Source organism: Talpa europaea (genome assembly GCF_964194135.1).
Source record: "Talpa europaea genome assembly, chromosome: 5".
NCBI lineage: Eukaryota > Metazoa > Chordata > Mammalia > Eulipotyphla > Talpidae > Talpa > Talpa europaea.
Window position 1 is genome coordinate 18,545,326 of NC_140071.1, and position 12,359 is coordinate 18,557,684.

Below are 12,359 nucleotides of genomic sequence, written 5' to 3' on the forward strand. Positions count from 1 at the left end.
ATCTTTCCCATAATTCTATCACATGCAAGCAGAAACTCCAGATAACTATTTACACTCCAAGGACATATGTCAATGTAGTTTTAAATTGAAAAAGACTAAGAAGCAAACTTTATTAATGATACCAAAAAAGCACCATACCTTAGACAATATCACACTTTGGTATGTTTTCTCAAGTCTCTGGGTTGAATCAAGCAGAAGTGACCTTATGAGCACAGATGGAGACATGTTGTCAAGAAATCGAAGGGTCGTAATCATGTATCCATCAGAAACAACGAGGTAGGGTAACCGAGAGTGTGCTTTTACAGAAAATCTCTGTCTCATAGGATCATTATCAGAAGCTGATGAATCTACAGATTTATTTGAATCTTGAAATGTAAACTGCTGTGGTCTAGTAAAGAAATATCAAAAATTCAAGAATTAGAGAAAAAAATCCTATTATTCCAAAGAAAAAGCAAAATAATAAGTTACAGAAGGATAAAAAAAGCAAGTAAATTAAACCCCCAAATATTAAATGTTTATATATCTGGAAGGAAAACACAAGTAATTAACATAAAGGCTTATACATTTTTAAAATTATTTTTCCTGAATTGTGGCATTTGCTCTATTTTGTTTTTAATCTATACACTATTCCAGAAAAGAATTAAGGCAGTACATTTTTACTATTAAAGAAACTTAGTTAACTTTACTTAACTATACTGTACTTCCTTTTCACTCCCTCAGCCCTAAAAGGCAATTATTGTCATCTTTGCTACACAGTAAAAGAAACAGACATAAAGACTAACTTACCAAAAGTCACATAACTGGCAAGTAGAAAAAACAAAATTTGAATCTCAATCTTTCTGATGCTAAAGTCAAAATGCTACTCAATCTCTCAATTAAAAAATTAAAATATAGCTAAATTATAAAATCTGTTAAATTTTTTTAAAGATTTATTTTATTTATTTATGCATACAGGAACTGGGGTGTAGGCCAGAGGTACGGGGAGGGGTGTATGTGAAAGGATTCACCAGAGACAGAGTGGGGAGCATAACAGGTGGATCTACTGAAATACACTGCTGAGGGGAGTAGTGGGCAAGACAGGAGAGGTCTGCTGCACCATGTGGGTCACCTCCCTGGCCAGTGCTGCAGTGGCTGCGGATACCTTCATAGTGCTGAGACTTAATTCCTTGAGCCACCAGGGAGGCCTTAATTACAAAATCTTCTATGTTTTCTTTTCCCCAAAGGGAAAAGTTTCTATATTTCATATTCCAACTTGATTTTGAGTTTTTAATGTAAGTAAATGTTCTTCTTTTAAAACAATGACATATATTTTTACTAACATATCAAGAAACAAATGCTTTAGTGATATTGAATATTTAAATAACTATACTTACATAGTCACAATGTCAAATTTTCACCGGGATTAAGCCACAAAAAGAAATAGAAGAAAACTATAAATAAGAAACAGATATTGACACGGACAGACTCAAAGAAAGAAAAAGACAACCTTAAAGATGAAATTATACATATCCAAAAAAAAAAAGTGAAAATAATACCAAAAGAGAAAAACTTGTGTGTCCAAATTAAAACAATTCAAATGTCTCACCTATATGTTATTAGTGGGTGAAGAGGAATAAATTCTGCTGGCCCAAATTCTATAGAGCAACCAAATGTAATTAATGTTAGGAGTTCACCTTGGCAGGTCAATAAAATCAGGGAGCCACGTTTTAACATACAAGCCAGAAAAAGACTATCATGAGTCCAGCTGATATCACCTACCCAATAAGACCTGGAAAAAGCAAGATGAAATATTTAGAAAGGTCTCTATAATCTTTTAAAAAAATTATGCTGGGCTGTTACCAGGAACAGTCGGACACTTTAAAAAATGAGAGGAAATATGAACAGTAGGCATTTGTCACATATTTTTATGCATTATACTCCCTAGAAAGAAAGGTTTAAAAAAAGGGGTAATCTGCTCATAAACATCTACTTAACACAACATACTAAACAGAAATTTACTTAGATTCATAAACAACTCATAAGATGAAAATACTCTTTAAAAGATTTAAACTTTTTAATCACTCACATTTTAATTAGAACATATTTTAATTCTACTGGTGTCCACAACTAAAATCTTCTGATAGATTAAAGGTCAATGCCATGCCTCTCCTCTCTGCAGGCAGCAAAGGAGTCATTACTACTCAGTAACTATCCAGTCATGTTAGTGTTTCATAGGACAAAATTTAGTTCCTCATGTGAATTAGCATCCTTAAGTCAAAGAGATCACTGAACTGAGACCAGGAGTACTTTGAATACTTTGGGAAAGGATCTTTGGGGGTGGGAGGGCAGGAAATGAAAGGCAGGACTAGATGGATCCAAAAAACTTGGAAATTCAGAGAAAGGCACAGAAAATATTCAGAAAAGGAAATTTGGAGATCCAAGATGAAATCTTTCTATTCTATCACCTGTGGAGGTTCTGGTCGCAGCTCATATGCCACCCATATCACCACTGAACTTACTAGGGACCCATATGAAGAGAATGGCAACTTTGTTTAAAAAGCTAAAAACACCTTAGCTTCCTTGAACATATGATGGTCCCCCAATTATTTCATGCTCTCAAGTCCAATATTTCTATACATTCATATTTCCACTCCTGAGAAACACATAAAGAAATAACAGAAAAAGAAAATATTTGTTCAGAGAGCTTCCACCTATGAAGTACAAGTGCTGAAAGTTGCATTATTCATCTAAAATCCTATACTGGATTATCAGACACTAAAACTTATTAAATTCTTGGATAAAAATAAAAACATTATTTAGAAATACAAATGTTTTCACCTTACAAGTGTAGCTGGAACCACAGGATTCTTATTACTACATCCTTTAAGGCTGCCAGAGAGAGTAACAAAATTCAATGTGTTTATAAATAATATCTGAGTTGCCTAGAAAGATAAAAAAGATAATGAAACCATTTAATTATGCTTTAATCACTATTTATAATTCTGGAGTCTGATAGATCCATTATTATATGAATAAGCTATAAACTATTTAGTGAGTCTTTCCTGACAAGGCAATACTGACCACCTTAATCCTCCTTCTCTTTTATGCTACATTTTAAGAAAATAGTTATTATTTTGCCTTTCTTTCCACCTTTTAATTTAGCCTCTTTTCACTTCTGAAGGCCAAGTTTTGAAAATTAAGCCACTAATATAAATAACTTTACCAATCCACAATGTTAAACTGAATCGGAAAACACCAATTTAAGGAATATAAAGCACTAAGGGGGGGAAAAAAACCTATCTTCAGGGCAGGGGCGGAAAGGAATCTCAAAACTAAACTAACTCTTTTATTGGTGACTTTTCAACACACTCCATTTACTGACCTTTGGGTCTTTCTGATTAAGAGTTACTGCCAGGGTAAGGCCATCTCTTGAAAAGGCAGAAATTAGAGCTCCTCTTGATTTAACTGATTCGCATTTAGGAATTAAACTGCATAGTAGACAGTCTTGTTGTGCCCAATGAACAGCATATGGCAATGACCTATGAAGGAAAGTAATGAAATAACTGTAAATAAGTACAGGGCCTCTCCGGTGGCACAGCGGTTGAGCGCTGGGTTGCGAAGCTGCCCGCAACCTCTACAGCGCTGGTCCAATCCCCAGCCGCCAAGCGAGGGTCCCACATGGCGCGCAGACCTCTCCTGCTGCCCGCTGCTCCCCTCAGCAGTGTACTTTGTCAGTCTGCCTGCTCTGCTCTCCCCTCTGGCTCTGGTGAATCCTCTCACCCTCCAGCCCTTCCGACTGTACCCAGTGCTTGTATAAATAAATAAATAAAAATCTTAAAAAAAAAAAAAAGTACAGTAACATTTATTAAGTTAGGACCTAGTCCATCAAAAAAAATGAAGGGTCCTTCATGTGCATATATCTTAGGGGGTGTCTTAGCAACCATTCAGAAATTTCATATAGGGCACAGCAAGCAATGGCCAGTTAAACAGGCTCCCTATCACTTGTGATAGTGGTGGCAGGTTCTGTAGCCAAGCCCAAATACATCTGCTTCCACCAAGGATTTAGGCTGGACACATATTTCTAGATGATAGCAAGTATCTGTACAGGGATTTAAAAGGTGGAGACAGGGGATTTGGGGTAATGGCAATGTTCTACGTTTGATGTGACTATGGTTACAATGGTTACACAGACCTATTTACCGAAGTCAACCTAGTTCATCCACTTAATATTTGTTCATTTTACTTTACACAAATTAAACCTTAAAAAAGCATTGTTAGCATAAAAAAATGAGGAAAAAAACACAATTTTACTAAATCTTAATTTGATATTATATGCTTATAATGTATTCTATTTTAATGAGCTTTTTATACTAAATAAACTGATTTTTAACAGAAAAACATTTGAGAATTTAAATGGTAGGCACAAATTCAAGTAAGTTATATTCCTTTCAAAATGCAATTAACTTACTTTCTAAAACAGTTATTTTTATAGTCCTAAGACCATAACTGGCTTATCTTTTATGCATTTTCGATGTGAAGAAAGGAAACAAAATAAAAACTCTGTAGACATTTATAAATGAAGTCTAAAGAAACAAAACAATACTTATAGGAAGAAAGGGTTTCTAAAATCTCAGAAGGAGAAATTCATATTAACAATTACTTATCTTTTTGTATATATAGGCCAAAATGATCTTTTAAAAGGCACAGAAAATAAGAAAAATTTACCTCACCTTATGGGTGTAAATCCATTTTCATGCCAACGAATTGACAGAAATGATAATTTCAGATATTCCCCAGAATAAAAAGTAAATGAACACAAGCAGCAGTCTCCAAATAACTGTAGATAAATTTAATATACTTTAGTACATAGTATATAATTAATATACTTTAGTCTTTAATATACTTTAGTACATAATTAATTTGAAAATATATCAAGATATATAAAACATATTTCTCATCATAACTGAAATAAATGCAAACTATCAAGCTACTGCTTGTATTTTTATTAACATTAAGCATTAAGCCAAGAGTAAATAATTTACTTTTGAGTCAAAGGCATCCCAAATGGAAAATTATTCTAAGTAAACCCTGCCATTTACTGTGACTGTAACTTAGAAAGATTCCTATATTTTTCTCTTCTTTTAACAGTTAAATTAAATCACCACGACCCCTAGGGGTGGGAGGAGGTAAAGGAAAACAATGAAGTGTCAAAACACAATTTCAAACAGTAGTGGATTGGCTAATAAAATGTTGGCCCATACATACAAAGAGTTCCATGCAGCTATTTAAAATATTTTTCAGCTAATGAATGTGTTATTTCCTGGGATTTAAGCATATTACCTAATATCAACAATTCCAGCTTATTAAATTACAAAACTAGGGTCTCTCTGGTGGACTAGGGATTAAGTCTCAGAGTTATCACCCCTACGGCCTGAGTTCTATCCCTAGTCAGGGAGCTGACCATATGGTGCAGCAAACCTCTCTTGTCTCACCTGCTGCTGCCCTTAGCAGTATATTTCAGTAAATCTACCTGTTCCACTTTGTTTCTAGTGAATTCTCTCATCCCCTGCACCTGTGGCCTACACCACGGTTCATCTATGCAAAAATAGGTAAATCTTTAAATAAAAAAACAAATTATAAAACTAGTTCTATTTTAAAACTAAAGAGAAAGGAAAGCTCTAAGTTCAAACCACTTTTAGTAAAGTTTTTTAAATGTGAGTGGAAAAATAACTATCTTTTCAACAATAATTTTAGAATTACTGTGCCAATTAATGATAGAGATGAATAGCCACTATACACTCTGCTAAATAGCTTCAGACAGTGTCTGTTCCTAAAGCCTGAGATCTCAACTTTTACAACATCTTGTCTAATTCCAACTTTACCTCATTTTTTATAAAAACAGCATGCACTACAGCTTCCTTATCTTCAGTGGAAGGCAAATGAATTGTTTCTTCTGGTATGATCTGGGACCACTGACCCTCCAATGAAAGGCTTTTGGAAGATAAGATTGTCTTGAATTCCAAATATTCCCAAAGAAGTATACATCCAGAAGGAGTTATAAGCAGAACTCTTTTCCCATTTCCAGATACATACAAATATAGTTTCCAAGAGCTTGCTAAAGGAAAAAAAAATTAAATCTTTGAAGTCTGAATTCCTCCCAGAAAGTACATAATCTATCTATTCTACCACAACCAACTCAAATGATGTTCCACTCAGTATTAAAATTAGACCACTAATAATATATTAAAAGTACAAATAATAAAAACATTTATCAAGTACTTTTTGATATTAGGAACCCACTACTACCACAGATATGTTAGGCATGCCAGACTTTTTTCCTTCAAGATGAATCCAATGTCACATATAAACACCCCCCCCCAAAATACACACTTATTTAAACACAGACATATATACATAAACACTATATATATACACATACTTATACACATATAGTAACAGGAAAATGTTTCATCTTGTTTGCCTACTATTTATCAAGCTAAACTAATTTAAACAACTAAAAAGTTCCCACCTACTGCAGCTTTAATCATTTCTTTAGGCTTTTCAGTTGCTTGTATAGTTTTCAAACAATCTTGATCTTTGTTCCAAAGGAAAAGGTCCCCTGTAGTGAGTACCCCAGCCAGCCAGGCATCTGTTTTCAAAAAGGAAATACAATACTTATAATCTAATATTTCCCTTAACATTACTTCAGATTTAAAAAATACAGTTACTCTAGCCTCTTGAAAATATCAGTACTACTTAACCATTACTGGATGTTGTTAGGACAATAACATCCTTCAGCAAAGGCTGCAGACTAGGAATTTTCTTCTTTGTCCTTCCTGAGAGCAAGTCAATTTCATTGATGAATTTATCATCCAAAAGAAAAACAGCTTCATTTTCCTGAGAAGAAACATGTGAGAGACATAAAAGATAATTTATTTTTTATAAGATTATTCAACCTCTTATCTAAAGTATCCCAGGAAGGAAAACAAAAAAATAACATTCAAGACAGATTATACATTTATACTATAAATCATAAAAATGAACATTAAGGTTGATTAGGTAACCTAAAGATATTTCACTCTACCTTGAAATACCTCTTATTAGAATTACTAGATGGAATAACCTAGGGGTTGCATTTAAAACTCCTTAAAATTTAAAACTCCAGCAGTGTCTTCTCATTTTGCTAGCCAAATCAGGGTTATCAACTATTTAACCTCATCAATTTGAATAGTAGTATGGACAAAGTCTTTAATATTTACTTAGATTAAAATAGACATGGCTTCTGGAATTCATAAACCCCTAGTTCTGATTATTTTTATTAACTAGAAAAAGTATGTTGTTTCAAATTAATTCGGTTCCCACATCTTCCAGGGGTGGTTTTCAAACCACTAAACCAGCAGCTACCCCAGACCTCCTGAACCAGAAACTCTGGAGTGACACCTAACAATCCGTATTTCATAAGATCACCTGGTCATCCTCAACTAATGTAAAGTTTGAGAATCACTGTTCTATAGGAACCTAACATTGTAATTACTCACAAAAAATATGACAATAAACACTAATTTTTAAATTTTAATTATTATTTGTTCTAAGAAGAGTTTAGGTTTGCCCACTTTCCCTAAGGTGAGGAATTTATTCCATATATTGCAATGTCATAAAAACTACAATAGGAAGGAACTTTCCACTAACTGTTTTGAGAGTGTTTTTTCTAAAGATGGTGCTATATACTTTTTTTTTTTTTTTTTTTTGTGGACAAATGTAAGTCACTTTATTTTTAAGGTGGTGTTCCAGAAGGCTTAAGTCAAGAGGAAGTATGTTTTCCTCAATGCTCACAGTTATACTTCTCACTCTCAATTCATTCATACTGAAAATGATGAGTAGTGACTGATGAGGCACAAACCAGCCAAACTCCCTTGGTTGTTATGGTTTGATATTGAAGTGTTTCACTGTATGCTTTGGTTCTTACTCATTTCCAGGAATCACTCTGCATGATGAACCTGTGGATTGGGCGGCTGCAGGTGATCATATTAGTCTTACACTGGTTGGGATGGATATCATCAAAATCAAGTAAGTGAGAAAATAAGTTTAAGCAACCATTGTTTTGGATGAAGGGCCTCAAAACACATAAATGTTGCAATTCAGTGGCTCAAATGAAAGAATGACTATCATTTCTGAATTCTACTTGGCCAAAAATGGGCACTTGTGAAAGTATAAAAATTATAAGCAAAACTTATTTAAGGGCCTCCCTGGTGGCACAAAGGGTTAAGATGCAACCTGCGAAGCAATCCATAGCCATTGCTGCACGAATTCAATCCCCGGCCAGTGAGCTACCCACATGGCGCAGCAGACCTCTCCTTACTTGCCCGCTGCTCCCCTCAGCAGTGTACTTCAGTCTGCCTATTCTGTTCCCCACTCTGTCTCTGGTGAATCCTCTCACCCTCCACACCTCTGGCCTGTATCCCAGTTCTTGAATGCATAAATAAATAAATCTTTAAAAAAACAAAAACAAAAAAACCCACCAAAACCTACTTAAAATTAAATTAATGCACATCAGTGCACATACTAACATGTTCTTTTTTTTTTTAAGGGTGAGTTATTTTATTTTTATTTATTTTTTTTTAAATAATAAATTTTATTTTTATATTCCCCCATACAATTGCAAACGCCCCATTCTGACCCCAATCCTTCCCCTCCCGCCCCCCACCCCCCAAAAACTGTCTCTGGTTCATAGTTTTTTGTTGATTTTGATTTTCACTTTCTTATATTCATTTTCCTGGTCCCTTATTTAAGTTTTCTAGATTCCTGCTATGAGTGAGACCATCCGGTATTTTTCTTTTTCTTTTTGGCTTATTTCGCTGAGCATGATCCCTTCCAGCGCCATCCATGTTGCTGCAAATTGCATGTGTTTATCTTTTTTGAATGCTGAGTAATATTCCATGGTATATATGTACCACATCTTCTTGATCCAGTCATCTATTTTTGAGCATTTGGGTTGTTTCCAAAGCTTAGCTATTGTAAACAGTGCTGCTATAAACATAGGGGTGGTGCTATATACTTTAAAGGCCATGCAACATTCTGAAGTCTTAGAGGTAAGGCCACATTTAATATATACTAAAAATGACATTGTAGGAAAAAAGAAAAACCTACCTGTCCCAACCAGGAGATTCGTGGCCAGGGTTTTTTCTGCTTTATACTTGTTGAGGTCAAAACTTCTAACCTTATCTCCATGCTCAAGATATCAGTGTGCAACTAGATAAGAACAGTAACCATATGCTATTAAAAAAAAAAAAAAGACCATAAGTTAATACTTGCTACTAAGGATCTTAAAGTTTTAGTAAATAACTTTTATAATCAGCTCAACTCTTTACAAGGTAAAATACTGACAATGCAGTCAGCATTTCATCTTATATCTTTAGTCAAGCAAAAAATACTTGCTTTCTTGACAAACTATTTATTCTCAGACAATGAAGATAAACATGAACTAGGAAAGGATCTTGACCATAAATTTTCTATGTGTTTTGCTTTTCTCAGTGTGGCAAGTTGTATTTTCCCACAATGGCCACACAATATCTCCCATCTCATGCTCTTCCTACTGTGTGACTTTTGACAGTTCTCACGAAGTGTTCTGATCTATGCCTCATTCCTTGAAATTGGTGGGATTCTACGATTATCTCCACGAAGAGTAAAATGAAAGTGATGCTGTTTTTCCCAAGGCTCATTCATAAAAGGCAACACAACTTAAACATTTCTCCCTGGAATAATCACTCTTGAAGCCTCAATCCTCACATAAGCAGTCAAACTGCCTTGAACTGTAAAAAAGTCCAAACTAGTCCACATAAAAATACTAACAGTAAAGAAATCTTGACCTAATGGACAACATCTCAATCTAGGGGCAGACATTATGCTCCAAGATGGGTTGTGACAGCTTTAAAAGGACATAGCATTAATTATACAGCATTCCAGTCAAAAACCACAACCCTAAGTCTAACTAATCCAAACTGAGAAAAATTATATAAAACAATGGGTTGTTTTTCCTTTAAAATGTCAATGTTTTGAGAAACAAAGGCTCAAGGACTATTCCAAATTAAAGAATATTAAAAACATAAGACAATCAGATGCAATACAATAATTTATAATGGGCAGGAACTGATATCCAATACCAGAAAAGAAAATATGCTTCAAAAAGACATTGTGACAAATGAATTGGAATATGCACAAAACTGGAATATGCACTATCTATAGCACAGATAAAATGCATTAATGTCACATTTCCTGAATGTGTGAACTCTTATTTATGTAAAAGAATATGACTGCTATTAGGAACTGCGTATTATACTAAATATTAAGGCAGAAAGAGGCATGACTTAGCTCACAATGAGTTCAGGAAAAAATGTATCTGTGCACACCTGAAGAGAGAACAAAATATGGACAAAATATAAACAACTGCTTATTCTGAGTAAAGGCAGAGAAGTTTACACTATTGCAATTTTTCCTGTAAACTTAAATTATTTCAAATTAAAATCAGGCAAATGTGAGTATGACCGATTATTAATACTGTATCAAAGAATTAATGTAATTTTTGATGGTGTGTGATATCTCTGTTGCAGTCAGTTTTTTAACAGTCCTTAATTCCCTAGATAGGGGAATATGTTTAAGTGTACACTTAAACATTCAAGCCAGGGATTTTCTTTAAAACATTCCAGATGTACACTTATGTTTAGTAAAGGATCAAGAAAAAAAAGCCATTTCAAGATGTGAGAATAGAGTCCTACGGATTCTACTGATGGTGTTCTACCTTTCATTTCTTTTTTAGTTGCATTGTTTTTTTTATTGGGGTAAGGCTGGTTTACAACACTGTATATAATTTATAGGTTCACACCTCCTTCTTCTAGCTTTTAGAACGCTAAAAATCACACCCTGTCAGCCAGCAAGGGTGATTTCTACTACACACTGAACGTGCACGCAACACACAAATGCTACAGATGAATATGAACAGACAGCACGAGCCAAGTAAAACGAGTTAATGGAAGAAAGAAATAAAAATAAACTCAATCACACCAAATATGTTAGGAGGGGAAACTGGTTCAGTCAAGCCCCCCAAAATACCTTTGATTTAAAACACAACGGCGAATGCAATTTCAAGAAAATAATGCAAGTTCTTCTGGGGCTCCCATGCCCGGCTCCCCACTAAGGTCGGGTCCAGGAGCTGCCCAGGGCCGCCGGCACAGGTCATTCCCAGGCCCGATCCTCCGCGCCCTCGCGCCCCACAGAACTGGGCCCAGGAAAAACGAGGAGCCGGGGCCGAGATCGCGCCCCAGGATGGGGAGGCGGGAGGGGCCGGGGGCGCCGGGGCAGGCCCGGGGCGGCGGGCGGGCCAGGAGCGGCCGCGCAGGGGCGAGGGGCTGCGGGCGGCGGGGGGAGTCGCGAACGTGCCACGGGGGCTTGGGGATCCCGGAGCCCGAGGACGCCGGGCGCCGTAGGGAGCGGCGGGGGCGATGAGGGATCTGCGGGCACTTACCTCCGCCAGGGCCCGGCCTGTCCTGGGGGGCGAAGGAGCGGCGAGGCCCCGCGGCAGGCGACGGCGCGGCGCGCAGCGGGGAAGGCGACGGCCGCGGGCCCGGCGGGCGCCCTGACGCGAGCGGGCGTCCCGGCGACGGCGCGAGGGGAGGGGGCGCGCGCGGCGCTAGGGCGCATGCGCGGGGCGCGCCGCCAGCGCGGGCGCGAAGCTCGAAGTGACCTGGCTCGGGCGGCCTCTCCACAGAGTGGGCCTGGGTTCGGGTCCCTAGTCCGGCGGGTTCGGGCCCCCTAGTCCGGCGGGTTCGGACCTCTAGCCCGGCGGGTTCGGGCCTCTAGTCCGGCGGGTTCGGGCCCTCAGTCCGGCGGGTTCGGGCCCCCTAGTCCGGCGGGTTCGGGCCCCCTAGTCCGGCGGGTTCGGGCCCCCTAGTCCGGCGGGTTCGGGCCCCCTAGTCCGGCGGGTTCGGACCTCTAGTCCGGCGGGTTCGGGCCCTCAGTCCGGCGGGTTCGGACCTCTAGTCCGGCGGGTTCGGACCTCTAGTCCGGCGGGTTCGGGCCCTCAGTCCGGCGGGTTCGGACCTCTAGTCCGGCAGGTTCGGGCCCTCAGTCCGGCGGGCTCGGGCCCCCAGTCCGCTGGGTTCGGGCTCCTAGTCCCGGGCCCCCGCCCCTCCGCCGGCTCTCGGTATCCCACGGCCTCTCGCCGCCTGCTCAGCCGGGACGCGGTCCTCGGATCCACGCCTTTTGAAGGCCGGGGCAGTGTGCCTCGCTGGACACGAAGCCGTTAAGTAATCGACTGCTAAGCAGTTCACGGGTGTCACCTCGCTAGTGGGGACTCCACAGACCCAGCGAGCCACTGTCTGCTCCAA

At 38.4% G+C, this 12,359-nt stretch overlaps 1 protein-coding gene across 1 annotated transcript in view; it reads right to left on the reverse strand.

Moving 5' to 3' along the window:
- Positions 1 to 9,404, reverse strand: part of CPLANE1 (ciliogenesis and planar polarity effector complex subunit 1) — a 95,411-nt gene extending 86,007 nt beyond the window's left edge. Inside the window, exons 1-9 of the mRNA XM_084233903.1 lie at positions 9,127 to 9,404; positions 6,741 to 6,876; positions 6,509 to 6,628; positions 5,862 to 6,094; positions 4,710 to 4,816; positions 3,362 to 3,518; positions 2,818 to 2,921; positions 1,586 to 1,768; positions 139 to 388 (exon numbers count right to left, since the gene is read on the reverse strand). Coding sequence (XP_084090029.1) covers positions 139 to 388; positions 1,586 to 1,768; positions 2,818 to 2,921; positions 3,362 to 3,518; positions 4,710 to 4,816; positions 5,862 to 6,094; positions 6,509 to 6,628; positions 6,741 to 6,876; positions 9,127 to 9,207 — 1,371 coding nt within the window. The 5' untranslated portion in view covers positions 9,208 to 9,404. The remainder of the gene's footprint in view (positions 1 to 138; positions 389 to 1,585; positions 1,769 to 2,817; positions 2,922 to 3,361; positions 3,519 to 4,709; positions 4,817 to 5,861; positions 6,095 to 6,508; positions 6,629 to 6,740; positions 6,877 to 9,126) is intronic.
- Between the last annotated feature and the right edge of the window lie 2,955 nt (positions 9,405 to 12,359).